Below are 16,906 nucleotides of genomic sequence, written 5' to 3'. Positions count from 1 at the left end.
CATGGATCTCATCCCACATACATTAAGACACACATTCAGCGACTTTTTGTAGTGTTACGGTGGTTTACCTTTGATCTGTTAGCCATATTGTATCCAGACAAAGCAAACTGCAGCACAGCTGAAACTGCAACAGTATTGTTTTACTGCTGAGTATCTGAGATCACTCAAATACCTCAGTGGCAGGAGTGATCCTGCTGTACTACTCCACCAAGGTCACAAAGACAGCACATGTGGAATTTATTCAGATGTTTAATGTAGCAACTTAAATTGTCTAAGTCTTGCAGTCGTAGTGAAGACTAGTGATGACAACTGTGTGATGCACTGCTACTTTTGTTTGAAATCACATGCCTCTCTCGTTCTAGACACACTGCTTTAATCTCCCAAGTGCTGTTTTGGCTTTTGCTCTCCTCTATATGACTTTGTCGTCAACTGTGATGTTTGAAACAGCATGCTGCCAAGGTAGCAGAATTTGTCTGTATAGTCCTGTATTGCCCAGTTGACACACTGCTAACCAGACATGCCAGTCGGGGGCAAAACAGAACCTCTGTTGTTTTGGCAGAGTCTTCAAATGTATAAAACTACTGACAATAAAACCTAGGGTTTGAATCAGGGTCAACTGAGGACCCCACATACAGGTGATAAAGGCAATCCCAATGGCTCTGTCTTTGATAACATGTCTAAATTCCTCCAGGCAGCATCTAAACAAAGATGTCCGAGCATGTGTAATTAAGGCAAGTACCTAAATTTTTTTTGGATCTAAACTTCAATATACAACAGTGAGTATGTGATCAATATGGGAAAGGAAGCCAGACTCTCAGAGATGCTAGTTAATTATTTTAATAACTCTCAGTCTGTCTCTTGTAAAGTATTCATCTAAATGGAAGCAGTCACAGAGCTATGCTAAAATGTGGTATTTAGATCTTATTCCCCATGTAAGACTCCCTTTCCTATAGTAGATCATACTAGTAGGAAATACAACTGTCAGTGAACTTATTGTATAATTAAAATATTTTTTAACTGTCATGACTCCTTGATAATTGTTCTAACAATATTGCAATTTCAGATTGAATACTGAATTCACCTTACAGTTCACTAAATATCAGAGGCCATTTACATTAAAAAAGCAGCAACTTTCTTAGTTGCTTTTTATATAAAAGGAGTAGTGTGTAACAACTTTCTTGTCAGTTTATGGTGAACTAAAGACCCAAGTCCTTTGCTTCACTTAGACCTTTACTACAACTGATGACAATGTAACTAAAAAAGCAAATAAATGTGACAGTCTTTTTGTTTTGCCTGTTGTAATTAATATTATTACAGTGCCTTTGAACATATAGCAAGACATATGACCTCTCCATGCCAAAATCTGTAAAGAAATCACCAACTGAGGGAGGCACGGAAGGATGCACTTTATCTGTAGTGTAATCACTACCAACAGTGTCCTCCTTAACTCACAGAAGCAGTAATATTATTAATGAAAGGCTTTCCAAGGGGATATGGGTTGGAAGAGTAGGTTAGCCATGACTATGTCCTACAGTGCTATTTGAAGCCTACAATTTTCAAAAAGAAAATGTCAGATGAATCTTTATACACATGCTTTCCTTCTAACACTTGTCTTTGCTTCCTTTTCAACATTATAAAATCAACAAAAACTGAGTAAGTCAAAGGGTTCATACTAGTAAAATGGATGAAAGTAATGTATGATTCAAGCTGCAGTCTGTTATACATCAAGATTATAATTCAGCATATTTTTCTAATTCCCCAAAAGAACGTAACAGAGGTCACATTTTCAGTGGCCTTGCTAAATTTTAACTACAGAAATGATGAATGCTTCCATGTGCAAAAGTAGACACCTGCCTACATACAGCAACTGCACATAAAAAGTGCTTGTGTACAAAACAGATCACGTAGAAATACACTGAGGCACTTACGATTTAAGTGCCTTAAACTACAAACATATGCATATACTTAATGGACTTAAGAGAAGAATAGGGGGTTTTGGCGTTTTTGGGTTTGGGGTTTTTTTTGTTGTTTTGGTTTTGGTTTTTTGGTTTGGTTTGGAGGGTTTTTTTGGCTGCCAGAATGAAAAATTAGGGGAGGAAAAAAATTCAGTTCAAATTGAATGAAAAAATGTTTTTTAATTGTTTCCTGCCCCCCAAAAATAATAATTTCCATTCATTGTTTTATGACAAAACATCTTGGTTTCAGCTCTTTAGGGAAAAAAAAAGGATGGAAAGGAATACTTTGGCTCCGTGATACTTGCAAATTACCTCCAACATTTTTTTCCATCTATTTGGTAAATTCCTGTCCAAGAACAACCTTTTTACATGTAAACTGTTTGGAAATAATTGAAGATTTAATGGCTAGCCTGATGCCTTATGCAGAAATAATACAAGGTGGACAGTGAATCAAATGGATTAACTTAAAGAGAAACATACGACATTGTAGAGGATAGTTTGTATCATTCAGCTTTCTGCTGTCATCTTACTTAAAGATTAATTTGGGATACTTTAAAAAATATGTAATTAATTCTTTAGCTAATACTTTTTTTCCCTAGTTATATTTAAAAAACAAGTGTCTCTTGTCACAGATAGGAAATTATTCATTCACACTTCACCTGGCAGAGCCAGAGTAAATAGCCTACAGTCACCTAAATTGTGGCTCCTTCATTTAGAGAGCAAAATATAACAAAATGGAGTTCAAGACCTCACCCAAAAATAAGTAAAATATTTGAAAAACTTTATTGTTGTCCTAAGCCTTTAATGTCTACCTCATCATCACATTTATTAGAACTAGAAGCTAAAACGTAACTGTCTCCCTGAAAGCAAAGACAGAGCACCAGAGCTGCAGGCACTCAGTGACAGGGCCTCAAAATGACATAAAGCGTCCATCTGAATGAAAAAGTCATGTGCCACCCTTTTTCTGTCCTGCGCTCCTCCTTTACACAGGGACAAGGTGATAAAAGATTCTTATAGGACATGGATTCCTAACCTTTCAGCTTCTTTTATTCAAATATATTTTGAGGTCTGCTCTCAAAAGGTACTAAATAAGGGCTTACAAAGACACTGAAAGCATCGTGTTCCCATGTTTCTGAAGACGTTATCAAAACTTTACGGAAAGAGAAGAAAAAAATCGTTTTACCCACTGGACTTCATTTGAGCTGAGAAAGAGACAAGAGCAGTCCCATGGTCTTGGCTCCAAGGCCACAGGCTGGCAGCAATACTACAACTTGCTCTGTTAACATCTGTGTCCACAGAGATGTCAGCAAAAGCACTAAAATTGCCAGTAAATAGGAACCTGTACACCTGGATTAACTGATATCTAGATCAGATTGAAATAATCAGTTTGCTTTTTCAATGCTTTTATCACCATTGTCTTCCTGTGTTTCTGTATGTTTCCTCCATCTATTGACAGACAACATTGTTCCTCATTATGCAGAAAGGAAAATTACCACTTCATAACTAAGCAATGCTTCTCAAATAAGAGATCAACTAGCTGCAGATAAAACCTAGACATTGCCTTGGGATATCTGCTATTCTCTTACATAATGAGGCTTTATCTATCTTTTTTAAGGGTTGCAGTACAAGAAAGTTAGTAGTGAAGAATTCCTAAGAGAGAGATGTACCTCCACCTAGTAGGGCACTTAAAGACAACAGGGAAGGTAGTTTGCTGCCACGTGTCACACAAGAATAAGCTGCACAAACTACACAATGTTGACTAACTGATGTTAAAGTTGAGGCTGACACTCCTAGCAGAATTGACAGTTACAAAAATCCAGATGTTCTCCCTAATACCTAACATCTGTTAATATCATATCCACTTCGTTTTGAGGAAGTTTAAATGAGACTGTTTTCTTGTTTCCATTATCACCTAGGAACCCAACAGGAATGCAACAACAGACTTTCAAGACAGCAAAATTTGCATGCTGGGGTTCTGCATTTCAGAGATGTCATGAAGTTCCCAGCGGCATCATAAATTGTTACTCTAGGAGACCTTAGAAAAAAAATCCCTCTGCAAAAAACTGCAATTACCCATAGGGAACATTTTGATTCTACCTGACACAAAGAAAAACAGTCCTTTCATGTAACCTCTTACTGGCTTTTAAAAGGGGCCATGGTCTGCAGTACCATGGTTATCATACCTACTGTATTTATACTGCAATCTAAATAACCCATTTGGGAAACACTCCCAGAAGCTGAAATGTGATTTAGAAGTCATTTTTACAGTTTTGAAACTTTCATTATATGAACTACTTCCTCTGAAGAGGAACATCAATATTTCAGACATAGAAAAATTCTTCCTTTTTCCACTGAGTTAGGCCATTACTCAATCCAGCGTCATTAAGTAATTTTCCCCAAATATAGCATATTGCTAAGTTAAACACTGCTTTGCAGTAACCTTCATTCTTAGAATTCTAAAGAATTTAGAACAAAATAAAGTGTATTAGACCATGCACTGTTTTGATGAATATACATCAATTAGTCTAGAAAATTTCTTAGCAAACCTTACTTATTAATTTAGCAATAAATGGTGGATTTGAGCTATTCATTTAGAAATTAATTATTACACAGACTGAGTTTCCTAAACTTTATGAATACTTCATTGCTTAGTTTTCCTAAAACTCTTAACTAGGTCTATTTAGAAATTGATTTTTACACAGAATGAGTTTCCTACCGTTTTTGAATATTTTACCACCTAAAACTCCTAAAAATCTTAACTAGGTCTATTGCAGAGTACAATGGAATAAAGTATTTTTTCCTTGGCATTTGAGTGTACATATTTTGAATACTGCAGGGAATTTGGATGAATGATTTAAATTAATGTTGACTGGCAGATGACAACTCAGTTTTAAGAAAACTTTTGATAAGTAAACTTCCCCCCCGCCCCGTTTTGGAGAAAAAACAAAACTTTCTGAAATGAAGGCTTGAGGCAAACAGGTTCACATTCCTCCATTCCTTTAGTAAAGCCTACCAGGCCATTTCATTTTGGTTAAGTCAGGACAGAACAGGAATTCAAATGGAAGTCCTTTACAAGGCAAGTCAATATCCCAGTCACCATGCTGAGGACTGAGAAGCCTCTTTTACACAGTGTTATCAGGTTCATTAACATTTTCCCCAGATAATATGTCTGTAGATATTATTTTTTCAACACAAATTAAAAACATTGAAGGAAGTCCCTAAGCCGACTTCAGTGGAACCAGGGTTTTACCCTACAGTAACAGCCACTTTCCATACAAGTAAAGTATTCTTTGACTCTTTCATGAGTTTATTCTAGGTTTAAATGAAATAGTGTCTGTTCCACAGTTTTGCTATACACTTTTACAGTTATTAACTTCCTACCTCAGAATTATACTCTCTTTCCTAATTTATGCATATTTTGACATTGGACTATTTATTCAAAGTTTCTATTCAAACAGATTCCCTACCAAAGGGAGAAAATTATATTCCTGTACAAGTAAAAAATGTCAGACTAAGTCCTTCATAATGGACTTGGGTATTCCTCACGGTGGAAGACACTACTAAATTATTTCCATTACCATACACAAGTTCACCTTACCATGTTCTACCCAGAAGAAAACACACTTTTATCTAATAAAATGGAAAAGATGGCATGGGGGGGGGTTGGTGATTTATTTTTTTTTTTTCTTCCAGGGAGTGTGTATCAGTGCAGCAAATCACTGTAGATTAAGTCATGTGCAGCAACTCAGTACAAGTGTGAAGTTCTGATAAAAAATTACCTAAGACAGACAGAATGACAAAAGGTCTGACAAAGTCAGACAGAGCACCACTGGGCTGATAGTCACCCTGAAGGTAAAGCCCAACAAAAAGCCATAGGGTAGACAAGGAAGTTGATGCAATGTCAGCAAGGAAACACATACTGCAGTTTATTCTTCTCATTATCTTCTGAGTGTGGTAGGAAGGCTGTAAGTCTTTTCAGGGCCAGTCTGTAACAATAAGTGCTTGATGTCCTCCATGTTCAGTAGAACTAGCTGCAGAGTAAGAACCTACAAGCCTGGCACTGAGGTGCTGGAGTCACACTCTTGTTCTGCCCTTAGAAATCTACAAGTCACACAACGCTTTTTTGTCAATCTGAGCTCATGTACCAAATCTAACTAGTTTTATGTATTTCAGATGGACGGTTTCAGAAAGGCATTGTGCTTTAAAAGAGCTCTTTAGCCCATTCAGCCAGATATTTAAATAAATCTTCACAAAATCACTGCTTTTAATGATACTTAGTAATAAAAAATAACCCAGAGCATATAGTTATCACACATCATTTTATCTGCCATAAGTACAGTTTAGGATAAGCTTTTGATCCCTCTGCTGACACTGAAATCAATAGAAATCCTTCATTCAGAGGCATAAGTATCACCTTGTGGCATATATTATACCATCAAATGGAAAGGGAAGATGGCGGGGTAATACTGTTCTTCTCAGGTCATATACGTATAATGGAGGATAAATGGGACAGGGGAGAAAGAAATAACATACCAAATTCAGCTCTGCGTAGTACAGCATTATGAACTTGGCACACTATTTTTAAGTACATTGGGTAGGATTTCTGTTTTGCTGAGGATCCTTTTCACAACTCCATGCTGGGCTAAATATTTTTTTTTTTCCCCTGAGGAAAATGCTACTAGTACATGTCAAATGCGGTTCTATTTGTAACTTCTAGGAGGAAAAGCCTGTCATGCACACACTGAAGTCCAATAGTCCAATATAAAAGATTGCACAAGCTGTTCTGATAGGAGCACACGTAGCAGCCTGGATATCTGTGAGCACATTCCCCTTTCCTGCTGCAGTCAGCATGTGCCTTTTTCCCTAATTGGACAGGTGTTTTTTACTCTCAGGCACTTCTAAAATATTATCATTTATCCTAGGGCACAGAGCAGAACTTGCAGCTCAGATCCAGATGTCCTTGGCCCTTTGGAAAAAGACAGAAAAACAGGGGCCCGAGTTGCAGAATTTGGTTATTTTTAACTCTATTCACAGCATCTGCTTCAGTCACTGTAAGAATAAAAGTGTGTATGTGTTATCACAGTGTTTGGTTACAGAAAATACTCCAATGTTAGTTACTATACATATAGTAACAATATAGACAATAATATAGTTGCTTACACCATGAAAACAACAGCTATTTAAATTTTTTGAAGTCTGCCTAAGAATGGGTAGGAAACAGAAAATATACAGGAATTAGTAAATTTTTTACCTGTGTTTCTCAGATTTGTATTTTCAGTCCTATTATTTCACTCTCCCTTGTGGTAAGTTTGCAAAATTTCATATGAACACAACACTTCATTTTTACAATCTGAAATACTGCATGCAGGTAATTTGAAAGACAGGTTGCGTGCTAGGGAATTTGAACATCAGTGTAAGAGTCTGTGTGACTGCAAGAAGCAAAAGCCACTGACTCAAGCACTATCTCAAACATCGTTACAACTATGCTCAAGTATATAAGCAGAGAAAGCCCTGAAGATAGATGAAGCCAGTAACTCACGTCATGACCAATGTCTCATCTCCAGGTTCACTAAGTAATCCATCCACAAAGACTGAAGTGCTAGTAAAATTATGTGTACTCCAAGTCTGGCCTTCATCTACGCTGAACCTGTAAAAAAGCAGAAATGGTTTTCATTTACAACTCTAAATATACAAAATAGAATTAATTCATTAAAAAATAAATCCCCTCATTACAAGTCCAGGATTTATGATCACCAACATACAATGTGTCTAGACATATATCATATTAATGTGATCTTTTTCTCAGCAATGTATACAGGGGCTCACATCTTTATTAGAAGGTGTATAATAAATTTACCACAACAATGGAAATTCACATGGAGATAAAAACAAAAGTCTGTCAACAAACGATCTTGCTGCCTCGTAAGGCTCAAGAGCAAGGTAATTATACTTCATTCTTTCCAGTAGCCTCTGAGCTAGAGACCTGTTAACCAGAGGTCAGTGAATCATGTGAGACAAACCAGCCCAACTGCTAAAACCTGTGGGAGGTGTGGTAACTGTAGGCACCAAGATGATAGCCCTTCACAGCTGCTACCATCCACTTAAAAATTTGCAAAAGATGCTGATGAATCACAAAACATATTTCAAAAACTCTGTGTATCCAAAATTTATGAATCAAAGTCTCTTTTCTTCTGTATATTTCCTCCAGGTCTTTTGGATAGTAGGTTCGTGATGGTTTTCATTCTAGATAACCAAGTAGCCTAGTTACTATCAGTGTATACAGGATTGTGCAAAAATGAACCAAGTCACAAGTGATAAAGATCTCTTATGTTTTTTATGCCAACTATGGTAGTTTTGTATGCCATTACGTAAGGTTACTATATTTTGCTTCACTATCATGCAGTTTAAAACTTGATGTTTTATAACAAAATACTTTGCAGCAAACTATGGTAGTTTTGTATGCCATTACGTAAGGTTACTATATTTTGCTTCACTATCATGCAGTTTAAAACTTGATGTTTTATAACAAAATACTTTGCAGCAAACCTTTCCTGCCAAGCAAGCTGAGAAGGCCATTTGCTGCATTATCACTATATGACAGAATCTATGCATACTAAAATTAATTGGTGCATGAAGATCACACATGAACTAGGCTTCTTCCATACTGTGTTACACAGCACATAAGTGCTTTCCCATTGGCTCCCGAGGTCTACACTATATTGGCCTTGCCAGAGCAACCCAGGGCTATTCTTCAGTGCCTTTCATTCACTGTGGCCCTCGCAAGGGACTGAGCTTTACTGCAGCATGAATGATCTATCCTGACTGGATACCTAAGCCACATATGCATCATAGGTTAAGCATCATTGCCATACACTGGTGGCGCAAACCAGTAGCAGAAAACAATCATGCAGAACGTGGTTTATACCGCAGTGTTCCAGGATAGTCTTTTGAGCAAAAATACCTATGCTGATGCAAGGAAGTTTTATTACTATTAATGTATTATGCATGGTACCTTCAGCACCATGAGGTAATCTTTAAGAAAATATCCAACTGTATTTTATTGACCTAATGAATGTTAAATTAAGCTGACTCCACCTGCATTTCATACATGATCACACTGAAGTGCTCATCCTAAACTTTGAACTTTGCCTGAGGTCTCGAATACACAATATCTCTACTCTAATTGACTGTAGGTTTACTTGAGTATTTTCAGAGGGATAGAGGTGTCTTTGATGGCCACAATAACTCCACCATGGTCCAGGTATAAGATGTGGTGCTCTTCTTCAAAGACCTACAAGTCAGACAAAAAAAGGCCAGCTAAGCAAATGTACAAAACAGCAGAAATAAAATGTACAAACAAATCAGGATAAAGAGACTTCTATGTTTTATAATGTCTGCACTTCAAATTGAAAAGGACATAAAAGTCAGTTTAACTTTTATATTTCTCCCAGCTGTAAAAAGAAAAGCAAGTTAAGTGGTGAATCAGAAAATGTTCAGGTTCAAATCACAATCAGATTAAACTGTCTAAAGTGATTTTAGCCCAAGCTTATATTTCTCTACAGTATGCATTTTGCATTCCTTATTATTGTATATCACCAAGTGACCTATCACCTTACTTTGGTACTTGCCATATTCTGTGTATGTTGTAGAATAAAATGCTTTGTAGCCTAATTCTATGAAAAATAGGAAAAGTACTGCAGTCTGTGACTTTCTCACCTGTTCTCCAGCCTCTACAGAGCTTGAAATAATTAGTGCAGGCATGGTTTTTGCATTTCCAGTGTCAATGATTTATTTAAATTCAAACTTCATGTGATCTCACAAAGAGGCCACTCTGAGTTCGGAACCAAAATATATATATAACACTGATTTAATGGTATAAAGGGTTCAAACTTTCCTAAATAATTTTCATTTCTTTTCTAGAGGTCAACAACAATACTGAAATGAATTAACAGATAGATATCTTCCCTTTTTTACTTCTGAAATCTGTTTTAAGATAAGGTTTACTCATGTAATTAACCTGTGAAAGCTCATTTAACATAAGAACAGGTGATAAAGTTAGTTACTATACACACTTAGCAGTTAATAGATGAACATGCAGCCTCCTACATGCTTTGACAAATCAAAAGTGAAAAACATAAAGGTTAGCTTTACTTTGCCTTGTGAATGCAAAAAATACTGACAATAATAAATGCTTCTTTTTTTGGCAATACTAAATGTTCCATTTAGAGGATTTATCAGCAAGACTGAGCTAGATGGGGGAAAAAGTGTCTTAGAGCACATTCAAAATTACTTCAAAAAAAGTAAGCATTTAATTTGGGTTGAGAATTCAGTCTTCCTCTCATCTAGTAAGAGCATATTTTATGGGAATCCTAGGGCTTCAAGTGTCTGATCAGTTTTTCAATGTTGCCAATTTACAGGCAAAAACCTGATATGAGGCATTTACAGGCCTATCTACTTGTTCCACACAGCTGCATATTTTAGAAGAGCATTCAGTAAAGGACAGGCATTAATTTTAGATGCACTTCAGAAGAATGAGATCAGCTAGAGTCAGATAAGCAAGCAGAATTTTGATCCTTCTCTAAACTTTGTTTGAACTTTTGCTCAAATCAAAATGAAACAGTATAGGCTGGGACACAAAGTCTCCAAAATCTTCACCGTCATACTGAAGATAAAGGAAGCTGGTATCTGCATCACTTTATCCAAATCTGATTTTCCCAGAAAAGCATTGTGGCACTTCCTTGTGCATCTTTTTCACACACTAGCTTTAGCACACTATAAAGCACAGAGGACACATTACAGGCATATTAATGCCACCTTTATATCATGCACTTCTTGTGAACATTTCAAATGTTTTATAACCAAAATGTATGTAATTCCTTATGAAAGCAACTCTTCATCTTCAGTGCATTGAAAGGAATTAACAATTTCAGGCCTGTGGAGTTCAGTACAAAAAGTAAATATCTCTACTTTCTGAAAACAAAATCAAGACAGTCTGCAAAGGATTTAGGCACAGGTGGTCTCAGTGTCAGAGCTGAAGTTCAAACCCAGGAACACGAGATACGTGTGTTCACTGTCAGCCATAAATTCTGATACATGTCTCTTCCACTAACTAAAGCCAGGGAATAAACATATTATGATCCTTTCTAGTAGCCAGCCACTACAGAACACAATTTTCATAACCTATTTCTGTGTTTTTTCCTTCCATAATTTTTTGAGCATGCTAAGTGCTTTATAATCATAATGTCATTTATTTATTATTATTTTTTCTACCTCTCCTCCCTCTGCTCTTAGTGTTTTTCCTGTGTCTGTCCTAACAATTTCAGCAGCTGTTTCAGGCCAGAATATTTGCTGGCAACAATTAGGAGGCATTCATGAAATCAATGAAAACATGTTTAAATGATCCTACAGAAATATATGCCACACAGTTTTACTCTAAGATACAGAAGTTTCAAAAGTAACTCAGAATGCCCAGAGTCACTTGCTTCTCTCACCAAAGTGACATTCATTTCTAAATTCAAATCTAGAAACAGAAAGAGCCAGCTGGACCTCCCCAGGGGTGAGAGGCTGGGATTGCAGCCTTTCCTGTTGTGCTTAAAGGTGTTACAATCCATCATCTCTTAAGATATCTGCAGAAAAACAAGTGTTCTGCTTAAACAAAGGTTTTCCAAATTGCATTGACAAAAAATGATTTGACACAGAGAAATAGTATTCCAACAAAGCTCTAGACTAAAGCTCCAGAGATCTAGGTTCAGTTTATAGACATACAACAGACTTTATGTGTAACCTTATTAGCTTAATCATTTTGTTACTACATTAGCTGCTTTCGTAGCAGAACAAATATGAAAGGGTCTTTGAGGCTGATTTTTTCCCTTTATTTAAGCCATTTATTTTGAAAGTCAGACCTTTCTCTTACTCTGCCTTATTTCAAGCACAGAGTTGTAACAGATGCTGTTGAAATAGCAATGGCAACATGATTGTGAAGAGAAATTTATTTTTTTTTAACATAAATAAAACACTTACATGCATATACAAGGTCATTCTTGAAAGAGTCACAAGGTCATCATTTGAAAGAGTATCCTAATATTTTAAAAATCATGAATGAAAAAACAGGCCCCATAGGGCAAAAAAGTGTTTAAACCTTCATGGTCTGAAATTGTGTTCAAAGGTAGCCCATTTCTCCCAGGATGCAAGACTTATTTATCTGCCTGACTCAGTATCATGTTCATTAACACATTTTATGATATCGTTTTCCTGGTATAATAGGAAAATTTTCCAAATAGACATATCCATCCCACAAGTTCACTTAGGCTACATCTTTGTGGTTTACTTGGCAGGGCTGTGGACTCATTTGGACTCGATGATCTTAAAGACCTTTTCCAATTTTAATGATTCTATGATTCTAAGCCCACTTAGTTCATGATAATGTCAAGGTGAGATTCCCTTCTCCTACAGGCCAGATCACTGCTGCTGCATGGATGTCTAAGCTACTTGTCAGCCTGCTCCTAAACTATTGCTATTTACAGTGCTTGTACAGTAAAGTCACAAATTTCAGTTTTCCTTAAAATGGTACACAGTTGAATGACAGTTTCAAGAGAGAGCAACAAGCAGCTCAGGCGTCATGCAACAGAAAGGTAGAACAACTGCAGTCAGCCCAGGTGGTATTGTGGCTACTTATAATCACAATCTTTGTTTTTACTTTTTGCATGAGCCGGCACAGACAAGACGCAGGAACAAGCACAAAACCACGGATGAAATGCGAGTAAATTTATTTTCGTTCCCTCACCAACCAGGGGATCCCTGAAGCAGCACTTGGGCAGAGGCACACAAGTGCAGACACAGGCACTGCAGAACTTGGTCCATGCTAGCGCATTCACCAAACCTGACGGTTTTCCCTGTATTTCTGGGGATCGTGCAGGCATAATTTACCGCTGTGCTTTGATCTTTCCCACAGCAGGGCAGGAATCTCAAGCATGTTCAATAGGGTACCTCTAAGTCTGTCACAGGCCCATGTTACCTAAACAGATGTTCTACCTGACCGATACACAAGGCCAAAGAACAACTAGTATGACATAGCTGTTTTTCGACACCCCCAGCTGCAAGTCACTTGAGCATGTTTACAATCCTCCTCAACAATCTTCCATTATTTTCCCACTCTTTTCCATTTATCACCAGTATTTACTTCATTTCACAAAACACTCTTTTGGGCATTTTTATTTCTACTGATAAACACTGACCGCGTATCCTACCATAGCAGAGTCTTCCTGAACTCTCATACAACCTTACCACATGCAAGCTATGGAAATAGGGTTCAATTGAAATCATTTAAGTGTATACAGCTGGTTAAGAAATTATGGAAGGAAAATGATTGGTAAATCATTTTTAAATTGAGAATGTATTGCAAATTCAGGAACTCAAGGAATGGTCCCAGTTATGAATCACAAACTGAATCTGAGTCAACAATGTGATGCTAATGCAAAGGAGAAATTTTCTGAAATGAGATGCCAGTAATGCCAACATATCAAGGGCAACAATTTCATTCTGCTTAGTACTGATAGAATTTGTGACTTTGCATTCAGTCTTACCATGCTTCAGGAGAGGGATGTCTTAGATAGTCCAACCAATAAGCAACAAAACTGAAAAGCACTTTAGACATTTGATCCATTAGGAAAAGCAGTGGATTTGAGTTTGCTGGTTTCCAAGGGGAAAAAAACTATACTCTGGGTAGACATGATAACCACCTTTCAACAAGTGAAAAGCTATTCAAAGATGACAGAAAACCACTCCTCTCCAAAGACAAGAAGAAATCAGCTTATCTTGCAGAATTTGTGAAACTGCAAGTACAACAGCAAAAAGCACATTCAGCTTATGTTAAATATTCAGAAAAATCTATGAAGAATGGTGAAACACCCCACTGTCAGACTGCAGAATCTTCTACAGTGAAGGATTAACAAACAGGTCTGGCAAACCTCTGATAGAGATGTTCCTAGTATGTTTGATGTTGCCTCAGAACACACAGTTAAGTTACTTGATCTTTGACATTCCTTCCAGTCCTATATTCTTATGAACCAATGCTACTATTATTTCCAGAAAGCTTTTAATTAATTCCTTGAACTCCCTTTTCTCCTAAGTCTTTTATATTTACTTTTCTTCGTTGCTCTGTGCAAGAACAGACTGCTCCTCATCTGTAGACAGCTCTGAAAAGTTATGTGTTTTATGGAAGAAAGGTGACAGGCACTCACTAATGACAACCACAAAGTTTCCATGTCAGTGACTTAAACTCACCCAAAAAGTTGTGCCAAAACGTGAGCTTTGCTCTGCTTTTGCCAACTCATGAGACCTGTAATTTACTGTCTAAATAATACCCATGCCATCGGACTGAAGCCTTGTCTTTTGTTGCATGAACTCCAACAGAGAAAGGAAATGTAGCACTGCCCTCCGAAAGAACTGTTTCAACAATGAGGCCATAAAATACATACAATAACATACACTTTTGTTCTGATCACAAATACTAAGATGGAGTAAGCTCTTTCAAATGCTTCATAGCAGTTTTAATTAAAATAAAGCTAGCAATGGTGATTTTCATTTTGACTGTCATAATGAGGGATCAGTTTGTGGGTGGTTTTACAGCATGAATAGTCATCTCAAGTTCAGGTTTCACATAATGTTTGCCTGAGTGTCTCACAAATAAAAAAGCAGCAAAGATATGAACCTGAGGCCCTTCACACTTTTCTTCTTATTTTTCACCCCAGAAAAATGATAGAATCTTGGCAAATGGTGACAATTAATTATTAGCATGAACTCTGTGAAGTATCAGACAACATAGTACCCACTGTAAATCCTGGAAGGCTTTTGCATTTAAACACCTATTTATCATATGGTAGATTTCAAGAATGTATTTGGTATAAAATTTTATCTTTTAAACCTCAAAGGATATTATCATGACAAAAATAATGTATTTATTTGAAAAAGTCCTTCTGTGGAGTATTAATGGCACCCTACAATAGCAATATAGGAAACACTCTGTATTTTTCTTTTTTAACTTAAAACTCCCCAAGCTCAGTAACACAAGTGAGAACATTTTCACAATTATTTGTCCTCAGAAATTAACACAATTTTATTTCAGCTGGACAATAAAACACTATTTTAACTGAAATTTAATGACTTTTTGACACACTTTGAGAATGTTTTTGCTTCTCCTGGGCAAACATTATAAGTAGATTCCATATTGTGTGTTGTTGCCATATAGACACAGAAAGAAAATATTCCCATGATTAAGCACTACTGAGTGTATTGGGTTTGCATGGCAAGGTTTTGGTAGCGGGGGGCTACAGGGGTGGCTGCTGTGAGGAGCTGCCAGAACCTCCCCCCATGCCCGATGGAGCCAACGCCAGCCGGCTCCAGGATGGACCCGCCGCTGGGCAAGGCCGAGCCCATCAGCGACGGTGGTAGCAGCAGGGGGACCAAGTATTTCAGAAGGGGAAAAAGTTGCTGTGCAACAGCAATGTCAGCCAGAGAGAGGAGTGAGCAGGTGTGCGAGCAGCAGCCCCGCAGACACCCGGTGGGTGCAGGCAGGGCCGGAGGGGCTCCAGGCGCCGGAGCAGAGGTTCCCCCCCAGCCCACGGTGAAGGCCACGGCGAGGCTGGCTGTGCCCTCAGCTCATGGAGGTGGTTAAAGATTTGGTTTTTTATTTTCTCATTATCCTACTCTGATTTTGATAGGTAATGAATTAAACTAATTTCCCCAGGTCGGGTCGGTTTTGCCCCTGTCAGTACTGGCTGAGTGACCCCCCTGCCCTTATCTCGACCCACGGGCCTTTCGTTACATTTCCTCCCCCCTGCCCAGCTGAGGAGGGCCCTGACACAGCCGCTCTGGTGGGCACCCTGCGCCCAGCCACAGTCAACCCACCACACTGAGACAGAGCAATTTAGGAAAAAATACATAGGAAAAGTGCAATGCTTGAATTGACACCAGCATTAGAAGCAAAAGACATCCAGAACTCAAATGCAATTACAGCCACTGCATGATTGTTCTTTCTTTTTAATACTCTTTTATTTTTAGTCCCATAATTGATTAAATCATACTGAAAGACATTCTAAGGTTTATGGGATTTTTAAAAATCTCTTTTTCCTTCTTAAGTTTCAATGAAGAACAAAATTTAAGCTTAACTGCCAGTTTTCAGACTATGAAGCAGAAGAATTGCTGCTGTTCTACATTAGCCACATCTTTTAGCTTGGAATATTTGTACTGCAAGATCCAGCCCAAGTCCACTTCATCATTGGCATAGGAAGATTACTTAAATTATTAAATTATTAAATTATTAAAAACCTCAATAGACTCTATGTTTTTTTACACAAGATACTTACAAGATCTTTAGAGAGACCAAAATATTTGAGTTTCAGCAGAACCTGACAGCCTGACCAATTTGAGTCTTTGCAAATCACCTTCTTAATCTTTCACAGTTTCCAAGTGAAATGGGGATAATAATAGCCATCTTCCTCAAAGGAATGGGTATATAAAGATCAGTAAAGCATTATAAAATTCATGACTTTTGGTACATTAAAATTATTTCCAGGTGTCTTTGCTGTTTCCTGTTTCCTACCTGACGCCATGTGTTCCCACAATCAGACGTTATGTACATCTCTTCTTTGTACTCGACCAGCTGGGACCCCAGGTTACCTGTCACAAAACAGGAGGAAACAAAGGTTGCATCCACATGAGCCAGAGAGATTGGATCTAGTTCTGATGCCAGTCAGAGTGAGAAGTTTCCAGGTCAGAGCAAGAACTAAACACAGATGATTAGCAGGCTTACTTCATTTCTGGTAGCACCAGATAAATCCTTTTCAAAACATGTAAGTGCACTTTTAACTTCTTCCTTTACATTGCTAGCTATTCATAGGTGGGAGCAATAAAGGCTTAAATCTAATATTGAAACGCAGAGGCCAAACCAACAT

At 37.5% G+C, this 16,906-nt stretch overlaps 1 protein-coding gene across 4 annotated transcripts in view; it reads right to left on the bottom strand.

Annotated features, from left to right (window-relative positions):
- SORCS2 (sortilin related VPS10 domain containing receptor 2) overlaps nucleotides 1-16,906 on the bottom strand; it is a 579,316-nt gene that overhangs the window by 53,080 nt on the left and 509,330 nt on the right. For all 4 annotated transcript variants that reach the window (XM_056352655.1, XM_056352671.1, XM_056352663.1 and 1 more), the window contains exons 12-14: nucleotides 16,555-16,631; nucleotides 9,155-9,246; nucleotides 7,495-7,602 (exon numbers count right to left, since the gene is read on the bottom strand). In XM_056352655.1, the coding sequence (XP_056208630.1) occupies nucleotides 7,495-7,602; nucleotides 9,155-9,246; nucleotides 16,555-16,631 (277 nt within the window). The remainder of the gene's footprint in view (nucleotides 1-7,494; nucleotides 7,603-9,154; nucleotides 9,247-16,554; nucleotides 16,632-16,906) is intronic.

Source organism: Falco biarmicus, chromosome 1 (genome assembly GCF_023638135.1).
Source record: "Falco biarmicus isolate bFalBia1 chromosome 1, bFalBia1.pri, whole genome shotgun sequence".
In the NCBI taxonomy this organism is placed as follows: Eukaryota; Metazoa; Chordata; class Aves; order Falconiformes; family Falconidae; genus Falco; species Falco biarmicus.
Note: the sequence above shows the minus strand (reverse complement) of the source record. Positions and strands in the feature narration are given on the sequence as shown.